Genomic DNA, 27,727 nt, shown 5'->3' on the forward strand with positions numbered 1-27,727 from the left:
ATGATCTTTGGTATATTTATACTGTAAGCATTCATCTTACATAAGTATTTTTACCTGTTTCTTTCATTTGTGGACGCTAGGTTTAGGTTCAACATTATTAACAATGGCAACAGTCCAGCATCCTGGCAGAAATATGCAGTGGGCACAGATTCCTCTGGCTCCAGGGCTTACTCATATTTCAGATGAGGAGTGGGCCTGTGCAGTTGAACTATTATTCTTCCACGAAAACACCGAGAGACCGGGATGAATAGACTCATTATTCTCTGAAGGAAGAGGAAGACTAAAAGGTTCATGGTGAATCGTGTCCTCACATAAATGTCACGACAAAGTAAGGCTCCCTGCAAAAACATTCTCTTTACAGCCTTGGCAAGATTTTCCCTAAGAACACCGCAGAATTGTGATCGTGATGTCAGAAATACTTTAGGGAGTATGAAGAATTAACGTTTTGTATCTCTCTGCTGATCTATTCACTCTTTGGGAAGCCAAAAAGGCAGAAGTAAGCTTTGGTTAGCTTTCCTTAAAGCAAGATCCAGAACTGTCACACCTCACCCCTCAAGTTCAGAATGCTATTTGATCAGAAAGACTGTCACTTAGGCATCTAATGTAAACAGTACTGCTTACTGATTTATTGTGATTTTACCCTGTAGACTAATTCAGTCAATGCAGTAAAATTTGCTGTAGAATTAACAATTTTACTTTGCGTTGAGAATAATGTTCTTGAAGTGTCAGATTACAGTATCATACATATTTTACACTAAATTATAATCAGTTTTATAAATTATAATTATAACATCATGGTCTCTTTTTTCCAAATACCATATTTAATGGTCATCACACTGTAAATGTAGTGCATCAACCTACTAGATTATAGAGAATTCATGGAGTTGTTCACAGTTATGGATAGTAAAGAAATTCAGATTTAAAAAAAAAAAAATTTTTTTACTTTAAAATAACTAATTTCAAAACAGCTAACAACTGTAACCTGTTTCAGCATTTAACACAGCAGTTGACAAATTCAAAATCCTTAAAAGTACTGCAAACGCAAGTTTAAAAATAAGTAACAAATAAATAAAATATTCAAAAGGGAAATTCATTACTTGCTTGGAGAATAACACCAGGCTAACAATTACAGTTGCTGTGGCTCATGTCTGGGAATCAACAGTGTACAGTAGGACTACACTGAGGCTTGTTTGACCCTGTTAATATTGAGCATTCAAAGCCACTGCCAAAGCACCATTCACCTGAGTCAGACTTAGGTGCTGCAACACTTTGGTTTCAATTAGCATTCCAAAGCCCTCTTTAGAGCAAATCACAGATAAAGTGAATTTCCTCCTGAACCAGATATCTTTCCCTGCATTTAGATTTTAATTCCAACCCTAACCATTCCATGATTCTACGATAATACTTAGTAGCTATTCCTGCATTCCACTTAGAATCACAGAATCATAGAATAGTTAGGGTTGGAAAGGACCTCAAGATCATCTAGTTCCAACCCCCCTGCCACAGGCAGGGACACCTCACACTAAACCATCCCACCCAAGGCTTCATCCAACCTGACCTTGAACACCGCCAGGGATGGAGCATTCACAACCTCCGTGGGCAACCCACTCCAGTGTCTCACCACCCTAACAGGAAAGAATTTCCTCCTTATATCCAATCTAAACTTCCCCTGTTTAAGTTTTAACCCGTTACCTTGTCCTGTCACTACAGTCCCTGATGAAGAGTCCCTCCCCAGCATCCCTGTAGGGCCCCCTTCAGACACTGGAAGGCTGCTGTGAGGTCTCCACGCAGCCTTCTCTTCTCCAGGCTGAACAGCCCCAACTTCCTCAACCTATCTTCATACAGGAGGTGCTCCAGTCCCCTGATCATCCTCGTGGCCCTCCTCTGGACTTGTCCCACCACTTCCATGTCCTTTTTACGTTGAGGACACCAGAACTGCACACAATACTCCAGGTGAGGTCTCACAAGAGCAGAGTAGAGGGGCAGGATCACCTCTTTCAACCTGCTAGTCATGCTCCTTTTGATGCAGCCCAGAATATGGTTAGCTTTCTGGGCTGCGAGCGCACACTGCTGGCTCATGTTCATTTTCTCATCGACCAGCACCCCCAAGTCCTTCTCTGCAGGGCCGCTCCAAATCTCTTCTTTGCCCAATCTGTAGCTGTGCCTGGGATTGCTCCGACCCAGGTGTAGGACCTTGCACTTGTCATGGTTGAACTTCATCAGGTTGGCATCAGCCCACCTCACAAGTGTGTCAAGGTCCCTCTCGATGGCATCCCTTCCCTCCAGCGTATCAACCGAACCACACAGCGTGGTGTCATCGGCAAACTTGCTGAGGGCGCACTCAATCCCACTGTCCATGTCAGCGACGAAGATGTTAAACAAGACCGGTCCCAACACCGATCCCTGAGGGACACCACTCGTTACTGGTCTCCAGCCGGACATCGAGCCATTGACCACAACTCTTTGTGTGCGGACAGCCAGCCAGTTCTTTATCCACCGAGTGGTCCATCCATCAAATTGATATCTCTCCAATTTAGAGAGAAGGATGTCATGTGGGACAGTGTCAAATGCTTTGCACAAGTCCAGGTAGAGGACATCAACTGCTTTATCCTTGTCCATCAGTTCCGTAGCCCCATCATAGAAGGCCACCAAATTGGTCAGGCAGGATTTCCCCTTAGCGAAGCCATGCTGGCTGTCACCAAGCACCTTGTTGTTTTTCATGTGCCTTAGCATGCCTTCCAGGAGAATGTGCTCCAGGATTTTGCCAGGCACAGAGGCGAGACTGACTGGTCTGTAATTCCCCGGGTCCTCCATTTTCCCCTTCTTGAAAATGGGGGTTATATTTCCCTTTTTCCAGTCGTCGGGAACTTCACCTGACTGCCATGATTTTTCAAATATGATGGCCAGTGGCTTAGCAACTTCATTCGCCAGCTCCTTCAGCACCCGCGGATGGATTCCATCAGGTCCTATGGACTTGTGCGCGTTCAGATTTTGAAGACGGTCTCAAACCAGATCCTCTCCCACAGTGGGCCCAAGGTCTTCATTCTCACAGTCCCTGCATCTACCTTCTAAGACCTGGGTGGTGCAGTCAGAGCCTTTGCCAGTGAAGACCAAGGCAAAGAAGTTATTCAGAACCTCAGCCTTCTCCAAATCCTGTGTAGCCAGTTCTCCCGAAAGCTTCCTCAGGGGCCCTATGTTGTCCCTAGTCTGTTTTTTGTTTGCTACGTACCTGTAGAATCCCTTCCTGTTATCCTTAACATCCCCGGCTAGGTTTAATTCTGACTGGGCCTTAGCCTTCCTAACCTGGTCCCTAGCACAGTTTAATTTTGATTCTACCTCTACTATGCTACTTCTGAAACATATGGCAAAACACTTCCATCAATGATACAAGATCTATAAACAATTACTAATAAAGTTAGGAGGGGTTCTTGTAATCCTTTGAAAGTTAAAGATAACTGTGCATTTCACTATTAAGCCAGTATCTTCCATGCTGAACTTTACTGTATCAGCATCTGATACAACATAGAATACACACTTTTGTGGGTTTTGATTTTGGTATTTTAGTTTTTTTTTTTCCTAAAATAAACCAGTTTTACTCAGTCATTTTCAATTTGAATTTACTTTGGATATACTGCAATCAAATTAGCCTTGACAAACTACTAAAGATTGGGTCAATGTTTGGATGTGACACCGTTAAGGAAATCTACCTCGCAAGAAGGAAATTTAACAGCTGCTCCTGGAGGAAGCATCTTTATCACTGAGTCAGAGAGGAACCAACTGCTTAGCGTAATTTTAAAGGCAGCTCCTCTGTCACAGACATCATCATTCTGTTGATGTGTAAAAACCATTTAAAAATATTAGCAATCATCTGGCATATTTCAAAAGAACAGGAAAGTTAATCCTGTTTCCTGACTGAGTTCTGCCTTGCATAATTACATTCTGACTACCTAAGTTCCCCTGCAATTTCAGTTAATTACAGTATTATTCTTACTTCCTGTCCTAAAGTTATTTGTGTAGTAACCATATCCTACTAGAGTGGAAGATGAAGTAAGCTCTGTGAATTATTTTGATTAATGTGTAAAATGTTGTGCTATCGCCTCACACAAAAGACACGACATATTGGATATTATTCCCAACTAAAAAAAATGTGTGAAACTTTTCAGCAATTATATTAACACTCAGTAGCGCACTTCTCAAGGGATGCTTCTATTACTCAACTAATAGATATAAATCTATATGTAACTAAAAAATATTAATACAGCCTCTTATTGAACATAAACAAATGAAAATTTTAGATAGCTCTAAAGGGATAAAAAAATCCAAAACACCTCACACACCATAATATACATAAAAATACAGTCCTCTAGCACTTGCCATTGCCTTTTCCTTTAGAACAGAGAGTAGATACCCAACTCATACACTAAAAACTACTATTGCTAGTTCTACACATGAAAAAAGCATTACATTTGCTTGACAACCATGAGCTTTTGAAGCATAACTAATTGGGAAGTTACTACAGTATTTTCAGCAGACCAGTTTATCTATATACAAAAATACAACATTTCTCAGTGCCTGATATGAAAAATGGACTGTCATTCATTTTTGGTGCAAACTCTCATCTTCTAATTAGCATCGAAACTTCTGAGGGCTTCTATAGGACAGGGCTTTATCCCTCAGCTTCGACGTGCAGCAGTCATAAATCTATCCATCATAAGTTTCCTCCCTTAGCCTCAGACCACTCCTCCTAAACTCATCCTGACTCCACGTACATTCCTCCATACCACTGCAATGCCTACTGTTTTTTGTCACATTCCTCTGCTCCATCCAGACCTCCCTATGCTCTCCCCCACATCCCATGGTGCTTCTAATATGCCACTCACACAGGCAGATCCATAGCTTTTTCCTATCTGAATGTACCCCACTTTGCCTACCACAATCCTCTCCTTCTACACAGTTGTACACGGTCACAACAGCTGAAATTTCTTAGTGCAACTGCTACAGTCTAGACCATTTCCAGTGTTAGAGAAGTGATTTCACTCCCCCAATATGTATAAAAACCACAAAGCAAATAGATAGACACAGAAATCAAAGCCAAAGAAAAACAATCTCAGAATTATTTCAAAGCCAAAGCCACCAGTAAAGCTCTTGAGACAGGTGATAATATCGCAAGACCTGGCAACACCAGCAACACATGCAGAAAAGCCACCACATGCTTTAGAAAGTCACTTTGACTACCAAATGTGAACTACGTGTTTTGTCACTCTGCTCTCCATCCCCCCACCTGCAACAGGAAACTGTTTTGTTTTTCTCCCAGTGAGTGGGAAAACCAGGTGGGTGCCAGGGTCCAGAGCTCTACCTTCCTGGGCGTCATGGCACTTACCATAACCACGGTGATGGAGGGGGCCAGCTTCCAAGTGCATCCTGGTTCCTAAACTTTAGCTGAAGGTTAAGGTGTTTTGTTTTCTTTTTTTTTTTTTTTCCTAGGGCCTAGCAATTTGTTATCTCCCCACAGGGAACAGCAACTGTCCCAGGAGCAGGGATGAACTCCCAGAACCAGGATCATTGCACTTCTATGACCACTTTTTCTTCATGATGACTCTGCCATCATTCTTTCTTCTCCCTTCTTAACCACTCCTCTTCGCTCTGTAAATGCAAAGACTCATGACAGCAATTGATCCCTCCACACTTTCTTTATACCTTTTAATGTCTTCACTTGCCCTGAGCATATGACACTTCCAAGCAATGTTTTGATGATTACACTTAAATTGAAACAAGCTATTTCTATATGCTGGCAATAGCCAATCTTCAGATCCTGCTCCAGAGCCTATTTGTTCTCATACATGACTAAGAAGAAATAAGTAAGTTACTGAAGAAATTGAGGGTGGGACAGCCTGTGTCTTTGAGACCAATATTTCTTGAAGCCCTTTATTTTTTCTAAGGAGGAAGAGACTGGACTTCTGTAATTACATGGTTATTATATTTTCTAACATTTATACACTGGCAGGATGGGAACACAAAAACTAGCCTACATGAGCACAATAAACAAAAACCCCTTCAAGGCTGTTTCCATTTAAAATTACAGGCCATGTAATTTAAGGCATTTTGCAGTGCTAGAACATGCTGCAACACTGCCTGTCCAGGAGAAAACCCCGTTCAAAAGTTGTTGGGTTTTTTTTAACTAAAAAAAAAAAGTTTCACTCTTGACATGCTTGTTTTGGAGCTCCTAAAGGAGCAGGAGTTCACGTAAGTGAGTTCATCACCTCCCATGCACTGGGGCAGGCTCCCGCCCTCGCCCGCCTCTCTGGGGCCCTGTGGGCCATGGGAGATCTTTAGCCCAAGGAAGGAGCAAAAGATCAGGCCAGTAACAACATCTACATGCTGGAAGGGGCCTCCTCTCCCTCACTGCTAGTCTGGTGGCAAGACCCTCTTATCCCTCATCAGCAGAGGAAAATCCCTTCCACATTAAGTACAATTACAGGCGAAAATTGGCTGCCAATTTTTGAAAATCTGTCCCTTTAAGTTTTAAGGGAGCTGGTTTCCTTTTCAATTTTAAATATACCTCACCCATATGGGAATAATACACAATCAAATCCAGTATTTTTCCTACTGCCTAGCAGCTAAGTTATTTACTTGACTTTAACAAGACTTTTCTTTCCTCTTCCCAAGTCTGAGAGCAAGCACAAGCAGAGATGAGCTGTGCTGCTGTATGAGCAGGCAGCCGCTTCCAACAATTTATTTGAAAAGAAGCAGATCTGTGTGTTAGGTGGGAAAGGGAGAGACTTGGCGTAGGCGGGGGAAAGAGGGGAAAAAGTCAAGGTTTAAATTTTTTGTTGTCGTAAATAAGCAGCTTGAAACATGGGAACAGAAAATAGGAAACTTTCAAAGACTTGACACACCTATTTCCTACTGCTGGAAAATTAAGACAGTTCCATAAGCTGCATCTCCCCTAAATTAAAAACAATGCACAAAGGGTGTTAAGTAAGCCACGTAGACGTAACAGCCATTAAAAAAAACCAACCCACTTGTATGCTCTGAAAATTTGCATGTGCAACCTGCATCTGTTCTTAAAACTCTAGATCAAGGGCAAAACTGTTTTACTTCGAACCCCCTTTTTCACCCCAAACTGTAGAAATAAAAATCTAGCATGTTTACTATTTACAGTTTCCTTCTCAGAAGACACAGGTACAGCATTCATGCCTTCCAAAATGTAACCTTACACATCTGGCCAGCAAACATCTGGATATTTATCTTCACTCATCATTTCCTTCAGTAAGTCCAAAAACTGTCAGTTATTTCAGCTGAAATTCAGCCCAAGGGAGTACAAAAAAAAGTTACATCCTTCTTTTGTCCAGGTTTTATAAACTGCTTTTTACCTTTTTCCCTGGGATATCAGTAAGTATAAAAATAAGCAGTCTGGATTCCTTTGACTGTGGTTTTTATTTCGTGAATATGTACTTTTGTAGCCACAGGGAGCATACATATGCAGTTGTATTTATTACACAGTCATAGCTGCAATGCATGCAAAATATCCTACATCTTTAAACAGGTTTTTTTTTGTAAGTGCTACATACAGCCAGAAGAAACCACTCAAATCACAAGTAAGAATAAGATTGGTTTGTAAATAAACTATACAGTAAAACTTATGCCAATTAAACTTCAGATTTCTGACAGTCACAAAACAGAAAATGTGAGTATCAATTCACTTAAAAAAAAAAAAATAAAGAATCACTTACAGAATTGTAATGGAAGCACTGCTCTTTGTATTGAAGGCACCAGCCCCAGGAAGATCACCCCTGAGCTTGTCCATTGCCCTACCACTGGTCTAGGAAAGTCTCTTCATCTGCTTGTGCCATCCTCCCTTATTTTACAGAAAGGCAAACTGAGATTAAACCCCTTTGCAAAACACTTTGCAGCTTAACTATGACAAAAAACACTAAGAGACTCAAATGTCATTACCAAAGACATGTATTTTGCAAGGGGAATGTCAATCATATCTAATTATGAGTTTAGTGTTTCTTACTATTCTGTAAATTAAAGTTACTGTTGACTTTAAATTTTTAAAATCACCATCCTGGTATCAAATCTGAAATTGCTTAGCAAATTGTTTTGGACAAGAAATAAAGAATTCAAGCTATGTCTTGAGGGTTATTTGAGTCTGTTGTTTAGCTGAGGTTGCATTCACTTCTTTTTCTTTTGAGCTAGCTTCATGCTTTCCAACTCTTCCTGGTGAAGTTGAAGAGCTCTTTGAAGAGAGGTTTATTTAAAAATCATACCCCTATTTAAAAGCAAAAGAGCAAAAATGTGTATTATGGCTTCTTAATTTTTTTTCATTTAGTATGCATTTATTTTTTATGTGTTCTGTGGGCACTTTGCACACTGTCAGTTGTCCCATAGGAATGTTGCAAAGCATTCATCCCTCAGATTCATTTTAACCATATGGTACAAGGGAAGCTGCTAACCATATAACAAGCTTACATACTTAACTCTGCATTTCTCCATAATACTTTTAGTTACTTTTTAACTTTAAATCAACAAATCTATTTTAAAAAATAAAAACCCCATTTATAATTAAAAAATATAAAATTTCATGTTAGAATGAGTGGTTAAGAGACGTCAGGAGAAAAGCAAAGTCACAAATACTGGGAAAGACTTGAGAGATGGTTTTGAAAGGTTTCCTCATTCCTGCCTCACATCACTTCTAGGCAACAAGCAACTCAAGAACAGTTCCTTTTTTATTATTTTAATTTTCTTTCTCTTTTTTAAACATAAGGTAATTTCCAGTCAAAAGTATTTTAAATTAAAACACAGATTGGGGTGAAAAACTCCTTTTATTTATATTTCTGTAACACTGTAAGTTACCTTACTGAAACAAGGTAAGATTTTATTTTTATGACTACAAAGCTTTTAGGATTTCAGCATCCATATGTGTTAATAGTGACTGTAATTAAAAACAAAATAAAATATAAAAGCATGTAAAATACATAGCACCCATATAAAGTTTATAAGTTCCTTACATCACTCTGCCCTAAAATTAAACAAACAAAAAAAAAACCAACACAAAAAACCCAAACAAACAAAAACCAAACCAAACAAAAAAAAACACAACACCACCACACCTTTTTTCTGTCCCAATTTAATAGACTGTTTTCCAGTTGATGGAAGGCATGAACAGGACATCATTGATTTTTAAAATGATTCCTTGTGAAAATGTCGCATGCCATAGTGTTCTTACAGCCTGAGAGTCTGTCCTTCACTTTTCATACTTAGCAATAGCTTTGCCACTGCTGAACTTACAACTATAAAATGGTAAGGTATGCTTAGAATGACAGTGATGTTTGTGATATATGTTTATTATTAAAGTTAAAAGTAGCATGAGAAAAATGTCATCTGTGTTTTACAAGGCCACACACCCAAGTTGCTCTGCATTGTCTGAAGCAGTACCCTTTCAATTTTACTGATAGTCTGCCACTTGCTTGTCCACATCAGAGGGCATGGTCAGTTTTTTTTCCTAAGAAATGTTCGTAAGAGTTCTGGCAAGTTAATAACTAGATAGAATCCAGAGTCCTCTCCCTGGACTCTACAAAACCTTGCACTTCCACATGCACACATACTGATATGATTCGATTAGTCACGTTTTTGTTTGCCAGCAACAGAAAAAAAATTTCAGAATTTCAGTTCCCATTTAGCCCTCCAAATAACTAGCCCACAGGCCAACATCCATTGCGCAAATCCAAGCGCTTTACAGAATCCAAGTATGAATACCATAACAACAGCTGAATGATTCTTATTAGGGTATCTGCCTTTCCTACAACTTGATACATGAGAACATTGTAGGTATCTTCTTGCAACAGAACATTTACGTTCTATTTAGAGCACGTCTTCATTAAGATCAGAAAGGTATTTTAGTTTCAAAATATTTAACCTTGCTGAATTTATTCAGGTTTGACAATTACTGATTCTTGAGAAACCTGAGAAATACTGAGGTTTAAATATCTTCGGTTGGAAAAAAAGAAAAGTTATGCCAAAACAAGGACTTACGGATAATTTTAGCCATTAAAAAGAGGGAAAAAAAGGCAAAAATCTGGCTAGTAATTTTTATCAAGTTACATCTTCCACCACTATGCTATCAATTTAGATAGAGTTTGATGTGGAAAAGATTGCGCTTCCTAGACTCCAGAAGCATTTTTGGCAGTTTAAATACTTTAATTAAGGCAATAAAGATGCATTGAGGGAAACATGCATGCAAAGAACATTGTCCAGATACAATAATGTTTTGCCTGCTCCAAACACACTTTAAATGTTAATTGCCAATTTTGAAATGTACAATAAAGTATTTTAAATGGTAATGGCCTCACTAGATTTTAGCAAGCAAGGAAAACTATTACAGACATCCAGCTTCTAGAAATTTGAGTAATATCCTGAAAGGAACAGCTTGCCATTTGGGGGTTAGGGTGGAATGCACTTTTAGTCTGGTTTAAAAAGTAATTTTAAATTTTTAGTCACAGCAAGAAACTAAAAAATTTTATTTTCAAATTTGCTAATTAGCATGCACTTTGCAAGGAGTGCATATCAGTCAGTAAATCTGAAGGTGCAATTAGCAATGGACAATCTTTTTTTCCTTTTTTTTTTTTTTTTCAATTTTAGCTAATTCTGAAATTATCAGTTGTACGTACTTGGAAATATTTCAGCCACATAACCATGCTTCCAAATATCATTCAAAAATAACTAAATCTATGTATCCATGCATAAAATACACATGTATTGATGGATAAACACTGGAGAACTGTATTTAAATTACAGAACAAATTGCATAAGAAGCATGGAGGAAATGGAAATAGCAGTATTTCTGATATGCCCTTGGCTGTAATACTCCAGAAATTGGAGGTTTTAGCAATATCCTGCTGAGGAACAATGTGCAAACCCAAGCCCTTCAGAATGGCTCATCTCCCCAGGCAGAGCGCTTGGTCCATATCTCTGCTTCGCATCCCCCAACCACAGAAGCGCATACGTGCCCCAGAAGCCACCTTACCTTTCCCTGCTGGTAGACTGCGAAGGTGCTCCAAAGCTAAATTCTGCATGGTTTTTTTACTTTTTTGAAAAGAAATTTCAAAAGAGCTGTTTGCAAAATGCTACATATCTTCACAGTGCCTATTACTTAAAGAGCTGCTTCAGAGCAGGTGAGTGTTCTATGCATTTCTTTCTCCATGCTAAAACTATACAGGCTGACAAACAGAGCAATAATGACCAGGCAATTTTTTACTAGCACAGCAGGAGAAAAACAGCTTCTTTTTTAAACAGAAAAAGCAAAAGCATCTCAATAGGCCATCTGTTTTAACAATGTCTTTAATTTCTCTAGGCCTCTGCTTCCACTTTAAACTTAAGTGACAAAAAATAGTTACCACTGCTGCTGTTTGATGAATTATATGGCGTGTGCTTTTGCTCTAAATCTAATTCCTTACAATCACATTTTCATATCACAAATTAAAAACTGCTGCTACGTTTGGTACCTTTTATTGCTGATCTCCTGATTTCAGTAGATTGGCAAAACATGGAAGGGACATAAAAATGAACCTTGCCCCTCTTCAAACATTCCTCCAGCCCAAAATACAGCCCTCTAGCAAGACAGTGTGCAAAAAATGCTGTATCAGCATCTCCAAAATCATTGCAATTGATTTAGGAAAGAAATGTGTTTAAAATAAGCCTGCATGAAATGAGCTGTACACAACTTCTTCAGGAAATAGATGTTACTGAGCATTTTTATGTTTCTCTCTTGTAAGAAGCCTTTAGTGGAAGTAACATAGCTTAAAATTAGGTCAAGGGAAACAAGAATATATATTCTTAGGTTGATTTTCACTTACTCTACATGGAAGTTTCTAGCATAAGATACATATTAGAAGTTTAAGACAAAAAAAAACAAAAAAAGGAAGAGAAGACAGACATAGCTGGACTGTTTTCCTTGAACAAATAAAGTAGTTGGACTTCCAAATGCACAGAGTCTCCCTCTTTAACTTATGAAGTCACCTGAATGAAGGTGGTTCTGTCTCATTAGAAGGTCAAACAGTGCATAATAGAATTATTTCAAACCTTTTTTTAGGTAAAACCCCATAAAAATAAAACCTTTATACTATTGCAGAAGAACAAGTTTCTCCTCTCCCACAATCACTAACTACAAAAGGGTTTACTTTAAAACTTGGATAATTCACATTTTACTTCATGTTCCATAACAACTTAAGAAGTACACACGTTATGCACCATTTCATTGGTTTTCAGCAGCACACTTGCAAAAGTATGTCAAACGAACTGTTTCTCTACACAGTGAGTTAGATGCTTTCATACTCATGTCTCCACTCAGATTAGAAAATGATTTTTTTCCCCTGCTTAAAATGCACATGCACAGACTAGATGGCAGCACTAGCCAAGGATATAAATGTGTGAAGATAGCTGACCTTCTGAATGGTCAACCCATGCTAATTTACAGTAAACTTTCTTCTCCCACTTCATCCCGTCAGATACTGTTTTAATTTGTTCATGCGCAGTCACACTTCTACCAGATTAGTTTAATAGTCAGAAGCATGCCTGTAATCACAACAGCCATGTGCGTGATCTGTTTCTTCATTACAACCACCTGTTTAATCCACACACTGGGCACACTTCCTGAGGACCTCAGAAGACAGTCATTTCACAAATGACTTTTGGAATTCACTTCAAGCTTCAAAAAGTTTAGGTTTCACCACTTCAAGAAATTTTAGATGAAAAACAACAGAGATTTTGAATATTTAAGGATATTTATTTTACATTTTCTAATGTTTTACTTTGGAAGTGTGTCACATATTTGCTTTTGTGCAAACAGATCCAGAGCTTTTTTTTTCCCCAGTCTGTGCACTCAGGAAGAACCCAGGCACTGCAGGTAGGAAAAAAATGAGATTCTACCTTCCACACACCCATAAGTACTGTTAGCTAATGCATGTCTATATAAAGAGCCTCAAGAACACCAATATATTATGTAAATCCACAAAGCAGGGTTTGAGTGATACTTAAGAGCAGTATTAACCTTGTGCTGGCCCCATTCCCAACTATAAGATGACTAACGAAGAAAATGGAGGAATATGGTTTCTTTTTCATTTTGTACTGGGGCGCATGCCAGATCTCTCCATGGTGGGAGCTTGAGAAAAGATAAACAGTGCTGAGTAGATGGAATAACCACCTGAATTTTTGGCATCAGAACTGTGTCATAACAGTGTCAGCTCACACTTTCATGAATACATATTTCATGGTATTTAAAAGATACATCGTCTCTGGCATCGTAAAAAAAAAAAAAAATTAAAAAAAATTAAAAAGATTGCTTTTATACTCCTATCAAGGCCTAATTCATAACAATCACAGAGACCCATCTCTCCCAGTATCTTGTGGCAAAGAAAAGCAATTACCAGATATTTATAGAAAACCTGAAAGAACTATGGCAAATGTATAGTTACTTTCCTCCCAATAGCCTTCCATCATCCAAAGCTAAGCCACTTATGTCTCCTTGGACTAGGCACTGAACCCAGACCATGAAGTCTCATTTCTTACCTACAGCAATGAGTCATGCCCTACCCTCCACTACATCATCTTCCCACTCCACTGCACATCCTATAGCAGTTCCAAAGAGCCAAAAAGTTTACAGCCAATCACGCTGTCTTCCATCCAACCTGCTGGTGATTTTTATTTCCATTATTCTTAATCACCTCTGGAATTTCATATATTTAAAAATATCTATTCACCCATAAGCCTGTTTTGAATATTCAGAAATTAAGTAAAAACGCTCTGGTGGATATCCTCTTATTTTAATCTTCTGAGCCCTTCAGGTTACAGAAATTTTTTCAAAAAGTCACTTATCTTTCAGCTTCTAAAGTAAAACAGGAAGGGACTTGTGATATCTGCATATGCCACAATAAATCTACCAGACTAAGTGAGTCAACCTCACCTCATATGAAGACATTATTCTTGCCAGTATACAAGAAATCAGTCTTTCAGACAACAGGAACTTATTATGAACAATAATAACCTGAAAACAATACAAGCAGGCTCCTATAATTTCATGAGACCTTAGACCACTCCCTGTCAGCAAGCCCTACTGCAGCTGAGGTAGATTTCAGGTGAACTTTCTCAACCAAAATATACATTAAATGCCAGAAGGAATAGCAAGAATTTGGTTTGCTAAGATTGACTGTGGTCTTCTACAAATTTAGTGTCCACTCAGAAAATTAAATGACACATGGTAAAGCAGCACCTCTTATATCTGAAAAATAAGGAAAGGTAAAAGATATAAAAACAAGTGTATAGAAAAAACAAATGATGTAGTTTATTTACAGTGGACTTGGAAGGCAGGGAATGAATCAATCACATGAACTCTCTATTTTCAATTCATGTTATGCTGTCTGCAGGTATTACACTACAATCATTAAGAAGATAGAACAGAAAATATGACAACCAGCTATTGCTTTTGCTATTTTTGTGTGCAGAGTCGGCATTTTAATATCCTGCTCTCCTCAAGCCTGTTTAAAAAGCAAGAAAAAACAACTGACAGAATAGCAAAAATGTTTTCTCTAAAATTCACAAGAAGAGAATATTTTTCTCTTAATCACTGGGTATCAATTCCCTTTGCAATCAACACAAGCTGTGACAGGAAAAAGAACAGAGCCTCATTCAGTCACTTGAGAGTTTCCAAAGTTTTCTGTCTTTCACTTAAATTTCACAATTAAATTTGTTTCATGCTAGATAATCAATATGGTACTGGATTTCTAGTCAGATAAACAGTGGCATTTTCCCACATGCAAGGACAAGCCTAAAAAACCACCACCCTTCAATCCTCTCCCCCTGCCCTCCAGATGGATCCTTTGGCATGTAGAAGAGAACTGTCACTTACTGTATTTCTAGGAGAATACAGATTTTCCTGAAAAGAAAACCTTGCATCCCTGACCATGTTCCTAATAACTAAAGTCAGACATCATTTTATTATAATGAATTTCCCATAAATCTGAAATCCTTTAAATACAAAATTATTTCAATATTATTTCAATTCTTAATATAAAATTTACTTCTACATTCTAATACACTGACTTCAGATAAGTACATTATAAAATGCAGATGAAAGGAGCACTTCAAAGGCAGAAATGGGTCAGATAAATAAAGATAGCACAATCATATGATTCCAATACACTCTCCAAAATCAAGCTGTAAATGTAGATGGTGAAAAGCCCTGCTGTCTTTTCCTTTAGCAAGCTTGCAAATTCAACTCATTTCCTCATTCAACAGCGAACACAGCATTGCAATGGTATCCAAACTGATACCTTATTAGGAGCATTAGTACACACTATGTTAGCAGTAGTAATTAGCAAAAAGAACAAGACTGGGTTTTACTGTTACCCATTCCAGTAATTTTAATTGCATGAATCTTGATACACTACCTGCCCCAATTTATCCACTCTGAATGAGTGGATAAATGAGTGAGTTACCTGCCTGTGAGCTACTGACCCAGAAAACCTTCTCTGCTCTCTCTGAAGTCTCCACAGCTATCCCATAGCTTCTGCACTAGCAAGTCTGGATTATGTTGCTTATAGTTAGCCCATGGCTAAATTGACCCCATGACTGAGTTGAATTGTTTAAGAAAGAAACCCAGAACAATCCTGGTTTTTAACATGGACTATTTCAGTGATCTTATGCACACAGTCTTTGTGCAGGAGGGTTTTTTTTTCAGAACTGAGTGGGTGGTAAACTGCAGCATGGTGTAGGAAAAGAAAAGCCAGAAACTTCCGAACTCAGCTCTGCTGCTGAAGATATTGTTCTATGAAACTGTAACAAAAGATGCTTACTGGGAGAAGAGGGAGAAGCAATGTAAGTCATGGCTAAGAGAAAAAACTTTTTTTTTTTTAATCTACAAAATAGGAGAAGAAAAGTTCACAAAGCTTCCAATTCTTGGAAATCATAGAAAGAAAAACACCTCAAAATCCACAGTTGAGACATTTTGCCAGAGATCTGAGGCACAGCCTATTGAAGGACAAAGCTGAAGCGAGTTTTCAGGGTTTCTTCTTAGTCCTATGGCCCTTCAGAAGCTGGCCTTGGATAAAAGGTCAGTCCTGAGGGGTGGGAGAATCTGAGAAGCTTAGAGTCTATCGCTCCAGAATACACCTGGTGTAGGTGGTTTATGTCTCATCCACCATAAATAAACTCTGAATTATTAAGAGAAATGCCATTAACTCAAAATTTTATGTAGTGGCTGGGAAATCTGCCGAGGATATACTTATCAGCTGAGGTGTGTTTTACAACCTCTGCACATAACTCAAACCATCAGCTCATATTGGCTCGGCCTTTAGCTGACAGGGACCGTGTCACGTATCCCACAGGGTGCTGGAAGCCGCCAGCGGACAATGGGGGCAAGCGGCTGACACAGGCCATCGTGGCCCTGGCAGAACAATGCAGCTGCTGCGGAGGTTGGCCCTGCAGAAGGAAACTCACTTCTCCCAGGTTGTCAGAGGGGAGGGACACTGAAGCAATGGAAATTCCCCAGCAGTAAAGGAGAACAAAAGAGGTGTTGGAAACTGCCCTTAGAAAGAGACAGGCTCTTTAAACTCGCTGGCTGCCAGACTTGGACAGCTTCTTTCAGGGCCTGAAACAGGAGAGGAGGGTCCCGTGGCTGACATAAAACCTCACTGCTCTGCAGGATGCAATCCCCCAGGAAGTACAGGTTAAAAACTTCTCCTTACGGAGAGGACAGGAGGTTTAGAATTCCACACTATCCCCCACTGGGGCACAGGCTGAGAGTGTAGCCACTGCTGAGGACCCTGCTCAGACCAGGGGTGCCCGTGGGCTTGGCAGAACCCCTCTCACCAGAGCCAGCCATGAACCCCCCCCTTGCCCCCCAGCCAGGACCTTGCTTCCACACAAGTGCACGCCTCCTGTTTTTGCATGGATCTGGAAGTCTCTAGATTTCCTCCCCTGATTAAAAGGTGTGGCTGCTGAAGAAATTACAGAGCCTCCAAATTCCTTACTGCCATTGTCATATGTCTGCAATAGAAGTATCCACAAGGCCAGGGTGCGGGAAGGGGTGTGCTGCACTAGGGCTGGGGCTCAGCACTGCTCGGGGACCACCGAATCCCCCTTTCAAGCAGGAGGAACTCTGCAAGGACTCTGCACCTGGAGAGGAAACTTGAGGAGTAACCCATATATAAGCTAGATTAAACTATCTGGTAAAAATCCCTCAAACCCACACATAGCCTTCCCTGAGGAAAAAAAAAAAAAAAAAAAAAAAAAAAAAAAAAAAAAAAAGGAAAATAAACCCTGTGATTTTACAGCTTACTCTTCTTGGTAGTACAGCCATAATGGGTGTTTTTACTGAAACAAAAGGACAAGTTACATCGATTTATAAATTCGTTAAAACACCAGGAGCAAAAGCAGTGGCTAAGTACTCCCATTGACTGCCATGGCTTTTGGATCAGGCCCAGAAGAACGCTGGAATAAGTGGTGAAACATTTTATTTTCTAACTTTTTAGCAGCTACTGCAAACAATGGAAAACACAAGCACATACTTAGAATAACTCTATCCTTTGCAAAATGAGATCACACCTAAAAATACTTCCTCTTGTTGCTGTATAACTTCAGTTTATGATAATAGCTATTACACACATATAGTGAAGAGGAAAAAATAGCTTCCCAAGTGCTGGGTAAAAACTTGATATTGTATTATAGAGTTTCTGCTACAGAAGAAACTTTTAAAAACTGTAATGATTCAGACTATTTGTGCAAATACCGGAACGGACAATCCAATTACTGCATGGACAACATGAAATAAGGTACTACAAAGCCAGGGGTTTGAGTTAACAAATTATTGCTTGGAGACATGAAAAGCTATGTGAAGATGATGATTCTTTGTATCAAAATTACATCAAGTGTTAAGAAACAACTGGAAAACGTATCTGAATTTTAGTTTTCCAGTTTGAACCAGGGCTATTATTTACATCCCCACACATAAGCCCACACAACTTGAGCTTCCTGGGATATACATGTGCTGTCAATGTTCAGCTTCGCTCTAGGATCCAAGACTGAATCATTGGGCCCTGGCACTTTGTGCTTTGTTCGCTTATTCCAGAGACTGCTCCAGTGCCCTGGCCTCTCAAAGTGCAAAGGTATTTTTTCATGAGTTTACATTTTACTTTTTAAAGCCATCTCCTGCACTTAAATTTCCGTAGCAACTTCCAAAGCAGCCGACTTGCGAAAGTGCTTTTTTGCGAAAGCAGCTGTGCTGCTGTGCTATAGATTTCATCATTGCTTGACCAGAGGAAAGTGTCGGTTAAGCTAAAATTTCCATTTAGAGTGATTTCCTACAATATTGCATCAGTTCCCTGCTGAGTAGCACAGACCTAACAGCAAACAATATTTTTGTAACCTGAAGAAGAGTAAATTATTATTTATAGAATATGTCAGCGCTGACTTTCTTAAGACAAGAGCAGCATTTTTTCATGCAGTTTCCTCAACTCCATTACCTATAGATAGAATAGTTTTGGCTTTTAATTCTAAAACTGTTAGCAAGATTCATTTCAAAGTGTGCAACCCCCCAGAATATAGAAAAACAGACAAGAGTAAAGGCAAAGTTGCTGCAGGAGTAGAAATACGTGCAACTGCTTTAGAGAACATGGAGCTGACCCTGCTCCCTTCTCTGCCAGTGGGAATTTTACCACTGACTTCAGGGAAAGCACAGCCGGGCTAGTGATTTTCTAACACTTGAAGGCAACTATTTATATTTTTTTACGCAGGAATAGCCTCCCGCTCTGGTCCAGTTCTCAGGAGGAGGCTGTAGCCCTGCCAGCACTGTTAATGTCATTGTTTGCGAAGCGTATTCCCAGTCTTGTGTACACCCACGCTGGGCTCCCAGCTCCCGGCCGCAATGTCCCCCCACCGCATTGTTCCAGCTCCCCCTGCTTCCTCACCTCCCGCCCCGTCCCCTACCATTGTTGTCCCCCTGCACCCACCCTGTATTGTTCTCACGCCTGCCTGCCATCCCCACCTGGGAGGGACCCTTCCTCCCTCCCACTCCTCACAGCAGATCACGCTCCTTTCTTACCTACTTCCATATATTCCGCTGACCTATTGGCACCAAAACTTCTCCCCTTTCTGAAAGCGTATTACATAAACTAGTGTCACTAGATCCCACAGCTTTTGCATGTTGTGGGCGCTCTGCCTTAAGAAGCCCTGTCTAAAGTCTCTTAAACAACAGGAAGATACTTCTTTCATTGCTACAGACTTTAGATCAGGCCCCAAATTAGGACTGATAGTGTTACTGCATTTTCAGATGTGATATAAAAGGCTAAAACAAAAATGTCACTACAGAAGGGAATTACATGACAAGACAGACACATAGGAATCAATATCATTACATCTCACAATATATATGTACAGAAATGAGTGGCATGATTTACATGGGCTCCATTGTTACAGTAAAAAAAAAGTTAAATCCTTTCTAAACTGTGCTTTTTCTCTTTCACTATAAAAGCAAGCTAAAAAGGAACTTGACAGAAATCAAGGCAAGGCTTGCATTTATGTAGTCAAGTGTTAATTGCAGATAGATTTCTAAACCGTCTTATTCATACATGTGTATCTATGTCCGTATATACATGAAGCAGAGAGACATTTTCATTCATTTACCAATTAAACAATGATTGAATGTTTAAAAAGATCTTTGAAACCACACAGAAACAGAAGTTAGCCAGCTCTCCTGTCATTACACCTTACTTTTTACTGCCCTCCATTTTGCAAATTCACAAGGTTCTAAAACAGTTATCTGTACTGTGCTGTATTTTTCATACAAGTATATAAGGATAATAGCCCTAAATGTTTTATGTACTTCCTATTTTTTTCCTATGATACTTCACTCTTCATGAAATCATGTTTATTATGCAGAGGATGATGTATAAACTGTTTTCTGTGGTCAAAGCAGAAGTGAGTCCTTGTTAATACTTGGGAAGAAGTGCAGCTATATATGCTTACAGCAGATTAAGTATAGAAACATAAATAATTACCTCATTTTATTAATAAATAATTTATATATTTTGTATTTTAATCATTAACTCTTACCATGGCTTACGCGATGAGAACAGTAGTATGCGAAGTCCACTCCCAGAGGCGTCAAATACCACGTCCATGTTGAGTCGCAGGGAAGTTCAAAGAGTCTGTAGTTATTCCATATGTAGATATAACTAATTAAGTCAACACTTCTGAATAAAACACTGAAACAGAGATCCAAAAAGTTTTATCTATAATTTCTGATAACAGGAGTCATAAAACCAATCTCCAAGTTCTGCAACCCCTGTCAAGCAATACTACTACTACATCAGTGGAACCTTTGCTTGGGGTTTATAAGGTTTTTAAAGCAGCATAGCAGCAATTATGCTTAAACACTAATGTATGACATTAAAATACCATGACTATTCCCATTGTAAGGAAGGGCATGGAAGGTGACATAATTTTAGGGAGCAGTGAGATATCTGTTCAGCATATCACTTGACTTTAAAAGAGGATAAATGAAGGAGGAGGAGATAAAGCCCAGTGCCTTTGAAAAGAAAGGGCAATTGGTAGAGAAAAATGGCAGGACTGCCAGAAAAATGGGAGGAAAAAAATAAAATCACAAATTTGCAAAGGTGGGAAAGCCAGCAGACAGCACTTTTATTGGTGCCAAGTTCCTGGACTACAGGGAGTAAGCAGCTACAGTGCAGGCCAGTGCTGAGACAAGGAGAAGGAAAAAGACTGTAGCTCCAGGATGGGCAGGCCAGATCCAGTGTTAACTCTCCACAGCTGTTTAGGTTAATAAAAATTTAGGTTACCACAGTCACACCTTCACCTCAATACCCCACCACCTCCACCCTATTTCACTGATTTGGAGGCTGAGCTGTTTCCAAACAAATTGCTTTGGTTTTGATGGGTGAGTATTTGGACAGATCAGGAAGCATAACCCCAGCATGAGAGATATGACTGGGCACTGGGGTGGCCCAGGTGACAACTGGCTTAGCTAGCTATGAAATGCAGATTGATGTATATTTAAACTGCTATTTTTGTAGAAAAGAATAGTCCACAACAGGATTTGCAGCAGCTTCTTCAAACCTTCTCCTGCTACCCTCCCTTTGCTGTGCTGCTGAAGATGTTTGTGGGACTGTGGTGAATTGAACTGGGCAGCATCTCAAAAGCAGCAAGCAGAAAAATAGTAGGGAGAAGATAGTAATTGTTGGAAAGTCACACATGTCCCTTTTTATGGATCAAATGCACCTCAGTTTAGTGCTTAAGAATCAGAAATGCTATTATCATTAGCCCCATCATCTACACAGAGGAAAAATTAACCTAGTTCTCAGATGTTTTGCTGCTGGTATTTTTTTTTTTTGGGGGGGGGGGGGGTGGGGGGTGGGCAGGGAGAAATTATCAGCAGAACACTATCTTTGAGCAAAGTTGTGCAAGGTTTTAGAAATCTATAAATAATATTCATGGTTGAAGGAAGACTGATAAATTCAAATTCAAATTCAAGGAACTTCAAATGGAAATTGTAAATGGCATACCTGCAAGGCACTACTTGAACAGAGGTGGTAACAAACTGCACATAGATGTCACAGCCTTGCAAAATGAAATGGCCTGGCTATGTCCTGTCCTTTTAGATAGATGCACTGGAACATGAGGTAACCTCAGCAAACATTGCTCTTGCAGTTTGCAAACCATCACCATGCTATGACTGAATTTTGCAGTTGCCTCCGTATTTTTGCAGAGATATCCATTCAGAGCTTTTGGCATTAGCATCTCTCCCCATAATGATGTTTTGAATAAGACTAGAAGGAAACATCTTGAGCTTCTCTGCTGTTAGCTTCTCTACTAATGGCGAACAAAGTCAGCTGAAAATCCCAAGCTTCCAGTACTAGGCTGCAAGCTGAACAGTATCACATCCACCATTTTATCCCAAGAAGTGGAAGCATTGCATGGAGTTGTTGCTTGGAGGGGAGCAGAGAACTAATATATTTTCCACAGCCAGCTGCCACATCTTACCTGCAACTCATTCCTACCTTTACTACAATCATCTCAGTTTTTCTCTTGGACAAAAACAAAACACAACAAAACCCATGGAGTTTCATTTCAGCAGCTGGCAGATGAAGAATTTCTCTTTACTAGCAATGACAGGTGTATCTACCACTTCAAAAACAACTTACACACCTGGAACATGTTTAATTTTCATAAGAGCTGTGTTCTATAAATATTTTTAAAAAAGATTATATGTGTCCAGCCAGATTTTTGCAATTCATCTCATGAGGCATCTGTAAAGTTCAGTATAAAATCTCAATCCCTTTCACAACAGGTCAGAAGGGAGCTGATATTATTCAAACATAAAGAAATGGTCATTTCTTAACATCTTTTCAATGACTAGGAAATTTAAAACACCTCTTGCAACACAGAGTATCAGTTATTACTTGGTGCTGTTTTCTTACTTTATTCTTTTGCTTTTATTAACTTATAATGCCTTTGCAGTACATCCAAAGATATGTGAATTGTTACATTTCCTCCATTTTTGATCAGCTTTCAGTATTTCACCCTGAGTCCCTTTTTCTTTTTCTTTTCCACAGGCTAAGGCTATGATGCAAAACTAGAGCTAACCCTACAACACATTTTTTATATATGTAATTTGCTGTACATTCTTTCCTTCATGCTTGAATCACAACTCTACAGCACATAACACTAGCTGATTACTGTAATTAATTTAGAGTAATCCATCACATCACTACGCAATGCTGGAGAAAGAAGAGTTGCTTAGCTAAGTATTTTTATTAAATTTACAGTCTGATAGATAGGAAAGTCCAGAGCTTGCATTCAATTAAAAAGTTCACTTGGAGCTTTAAACGTTCATATTGCCCCTTTTCTTCTTCTCCCTCAAGTTACGTTTTCACTTTTTGAAAATGCTGAAAAGAACTTAAGAAAACTTTTTCCTCATTTAAATGTTTGGTTTTAACCATAAACATGACAGAAGCAGATAGGCAAAACTCTTGTCATCTATGTCAATCCTCTGCATAAGGAGGAATAAATCCTAGAACAGACAGAGCGTATGAAAATCTTGTATACATTGCACAGATTTATCTTCTTGGATTTTTGAACATTTCTGCTAAATATTTTCTTATTATGTGCAAAGTATGCACTTAGGTAACTGTTTTGCCTCTGAGAGAGAGTTCTCATCTTTTTTTTGAAGTTCATACATACTTTTCTCAAAGGTGATAATATTTGTTTTAATAAACCATTTCCCCCCTTCTCTTTCCACTTTGTCAGCTTATCACTTCCTCTAATTAAAAAAGTCCAAGAAGAAAATTCTGGGAGATGAACTCCCCATGTGGAAATGAAGATCTACTTTTCATAGATCCCTATGGGATAACGAAGGAGGGAAAAGGTGGACGAAATTCAACTGGAAGAAAAGGCAACTGCCCATTTCAAAGAATACAAGGTCCTGTTTTGCTTCCTGAAACTCACAGATCAGCCTTAGAGCCTAAACCCAAAGTTTTAGGAACCCTCTTCCATAGTGCCCAGGACAGTCACCAGAAGGGAAAAGAGTCAGAGACAGAAACTATTGTGTCTCTTCCAAGCATGGAGGAAAATCAGTGTATCAAAAGTGCAGACCTCAAAGAAACCGCCTCAGCTCTCACCGCTATTGTACTCATCACCTTGCATCACACTGGGAACCGACCTGGGGCCCCTGAGCTAAAAACACAACTCTACAGCTGGACCTACAAAAGCTCAGCTCTCAAGGGCTCTAACAGACCTGCATCCTTGGAGGTCAGACACAGAGAGAAACATGTTAAGACACCCTGGTCACAAGGTTATATTATCATTAAAAATAGTGAGATATTACTAATACAGTGTCCCTGGGTTAAACAAATTCAGTTTTCCTAGCCTGATTCAAACTACATGAATGTAAAGTTTCAGAATGCTGAACAAAGGCAGTTTCTCCTCAATAATTTGAAATTATTCAGACCATATATGTAACAGCAGGATACATGAATAATTAAATGTTCTGTAAACCTTTGTTTCAGAGTGGAAAGCATAAGGATTTCCATTTCCAAGGACACTCATAGAGCTTTCTTTTCCATATGAAAAACTGGCTCCAATCACAATTGAAATAAACATTTTGATAACAGGATTTCAGTAAAGAGGAGAAGGGGGGAGGAGGCAAAGGAGCCTTGAGAAAAGGTCCATTTGCAAAACAAAGCAAACCTCCTGCAACTGAAATCCCTTTTATTTCCTGTACAGGTGCCAGGTCTTGAACAGACACCCAATTTATTACCTTGTCAGCTGACTTATTAGGGTTGACACAAATCGAGCTGAAATATGCCTGACATACTGCAGTCAAGGCTTTTTTCACGCTTTAGCACAAAGCCAAACTTTCCACAAGGTGGAGGGAAAGGGAGAGGGAGCTGTGGGAGTTTTATTCCCTGTTTTCTATCATCAAGATGAATATGATCCTCTCCCATTCTTAATATGCAAAACCAGTCATGAAATAACCCAAGGCTAAAAAATAATTCACCAAAATTATACAGCTGGGAAATTATTATCAGGCTCTGGAAAGCCCTTGATTACAGGAAATAGCACCTACATTTTGAGAAAATGTTCCCACCAGACACAAAAGCCGAATCAAAGCCTCTCCTCATCCTCAGTATGCCTTTCTTCTCTAGCATTTTAGCCTAAATAATGCAAATCCCCAGCTTTCCTCCAAGAGGAAAAAAATCTATCAAATACTAAATTAAGTAAAATGGAGGTGGCTTTGGTATCCCTACTGGCTATACTGTACCCAGTATTGCATAACATTTTGCCTGACAGAGAGCTTTTCTTTACCAAACTTATTCCTGTTGCACTTAACTTTTTATCCTCTAATTTAAGACATTCATACAAACTTACAGTAGTGGGTGGAATAAAACATAAAACAACAGCTTTTGGAAGGAAAAGAATAAAAGTCAGTGTTGTGCTTTTTTATTATTAAGTCCAAGTCCTGTCTATATAATTGAAGTCACTTGTTGTTTATCTTTGCTCTTTCATACATAAATAAGCAACCAATTAAAAATCAAGCACAACTTCAATATTTTCACGAGAAGTTACACTGCCTTTAGTGATATATTCCATAGTAGCAACATATTTTGCCCTAAGGTATGCAAGGTCTTCTGGTAAATTTAATGACGTGATCTTTAAAAGATTACAAATCCTGGTTGAAAAACTCCAGTACATCTGAGGTGCTGCCATTGTAGCTTAATCTTCTTCCTTTATGAGAATGGAAGTTATATTTCTTTAGACCTATTTATACCTATCTACCTGCACAGCACACTGGGCAGTAAATTCTGTTCCAGTAACTTCAGGACATACAACACTGGAAGATTCTAGAACATTGTCTTCTGCAAGGCAGCAGATCTGACTTTTCAATATTTGTGGAAATTGCACCATGGAAGTGTAATACAAATGCTTACCTAGTACTTTTTTCTAATAGATTATCTGATTTTGATCTCTTCTACTTGATTGTTCCACTGAAGTCAGAAAATTTGCATTACAGTTTAAGTTAGGTTAGGAACAAGATTCTAATATTCTCAAAGGTCACATATAAGCAGAAGTCACAACGAAAGAGAAAAGGGTATTTTATTCAACCCAGATTAGTTCTTCTGAATTTACCTATAACAAAGGAACTGGTAGCAGATGATATTCCTATGGTCTAGAAAAATATAGCTAAATAATTTCAGTGAGATTTTAATTTCATAGCACATCAAATGATGAAATAAAAAGTAGTTACATGAGAATTTCTATGGAACTACTTTGGTCATACTTCTGAACTTCTAAAATGATAGTATGTTTTTGTCCACGATATACACAGTAATGAAAGTATGTTCTTTTCAGATCTGTATCACTGATTTACAGAATCATTAGGAGACATTTTTCCCCAATTTCCATAACTTCTAGGTGTTGACCTAGGAAACTAGGTTTGCCAGCTCTAAAAATGCTACCACTGTGCTCCATCTAGTGGAATCCTGATTTAAGCTTAATGCATCTTTTAGCAGAGAAGTGCTTCATTCAGAACACTCTACACAGAAGTAGTTCCTCTGAGGTTTTTTTTTTTTTTTTAATTAATGGAAACTGACACAATTTTTCTTAAAGAAAAACACAGAAACATGGAATAAAAATCTATACATGGGTTTGAGGAATTAGTATGTTGTGAGCTACAGAGACTACTGAGCTTAATAACATATTTCCAATAGGGGTAAACTCAGCTCACAGTCTGTATTTTCACAGAAGAGCACAAGCACATTTGAGAACAAACACTGGCAGCTTGTCTTTGTTTCTAAGGACATGGCAGGTGCAAAGCTGGGCTCTGAGAGTCAGGAAAGGGCAATCACTGAGCTGTTTACTGGCTCCACTGTATAGAAAAAGGCAGTGATGCAATACTAAGGATGTAGGCAAATACACATTCTACAAATAGCTGTGTCTGTGTAAGAGGTTACAACCTAAAAGAGTAATTGGCTCCCTGACAGGCATGTGTGAAACACAGCAATCTCTAGAACATTATGGTAGGTAGCGACTACCAGTTGTTTCAGTCTTTCAGTTAGATTGAGAACATCCCAAACTCTCCCAAATCCTTCCTCTTAATATTTAGTAGCTTGTATGTCATTTCATTAGAAACTCCAGAGTTTTAAACTCTGGCTCAGAGCTTTCCTTAGTCACCATCAAAAAGCAGCACTCCATGCACGCCAGGCTGCTCACTGGCACTCCTGCGCTGTGCCAGAAGCTCTGCCCACATGGGTGCTCTCCAGCCTGCTTCAAACAAAATGAATCAGGTTAACAAAATTCTGCAGTTTAAACCACTGAAGGCAGTGCTGCTGATATGCCTGGGAAGGACTCACCACTGACTGAAGTGGAGATGGTAACTGGGGACTGGGGGGTTATGGTGAGCACCTGACAGCAGGCAGGAAGCGCTTATTTCTTTACTGGGCATAGCTGGATTTGGATTTACCTGAGAACACAGCATGATTTACACCAAATTTATAAAACTGTGTTAAACTGATGCAGCAAGAAGACAGTAACACTAGTGTCGATTAATTATCTTAACTTTTACTGATTTAATTATCCATGACAAAACAGATCAAAAAAAACCTTCAAACTAATTAGACCAAACAAAGACTGGTCATGTAGACAGCCACTGCCATGAGCTTAACTGAAATGATTTAGAAAATCCCCTTCCAGAGTCAGGTTTGCCTGCTGAAAATGCTACCAGCTCCTGCTGCACAGCAGTACCCCCTTATTGAAACGGTTTATCCTACTGTGACTGCTTTACCTACAGAAGTTTAGTGAGTTATTTCAAAACCTGTTCTTCTGAGAGAGCTGTGAGGGCTGTGACCTTTGGCAAAATGTGGGAACAATTAGTGGTGTATATGGGACAGTGCAGCCAGGAGGGGTGCTCTATGAAATATGTAACTACCTAGTGCTACTGAGAGAGGCGGGGGGGCGAAGTGATAGATTCTGTCTTTTCAGGCTTGTTACCTGCTAAAATCATGTGGTTTGGAGACATCTTTTGACAGGTAGTGTCTTAACATTGCCATAGCTGCTGCAGGCATAGTCATGACTCCAGGTATTCAGTAATACCTGAGCCTAGAGCCTGACAGCTCTTGGCTGCCCTATTCGCACTCACTTGCCTGTCCCTCTGCCTTAA

The 27,727-nt window shown here is 39.2% G+C and overlaps 1 protein-coding gene across 1 annotated transcript in view; it reads right to left on the reverse strand.

Annotated features, from left to right (window-relative positions):
* Positions 1–27,727, reverse strand: part of AGMO (alkylglycerol monooxygenase) — a 181,090-nt gene that overhangs the window by 139,534 nt on the left and 13,829 nt on the right. Inside the window, 1 exon segment of the mRNA XM_065669216.1 lies at positions 20,107–20,258. Within this exon segment, the coding sequence (XP_065525288.1) occupies positions 20,107–20,258 (152 nt within the window).

Source organism: Lathamus discolor, chromosome 2 (assembly GCF_037157495.1).
Source record: "Lathamus discolor isolate bLatDis1 chromosome 2, bLatDis1.hap1, whole genome shotgun sequence".
NCBI classification, from domain to species: domain Eukaryota; kingdom Metazoa; phylum Chordata; class Aves; order Psittaciformes; family Psittacidae; genus Lathamus; species Lathamus discolor.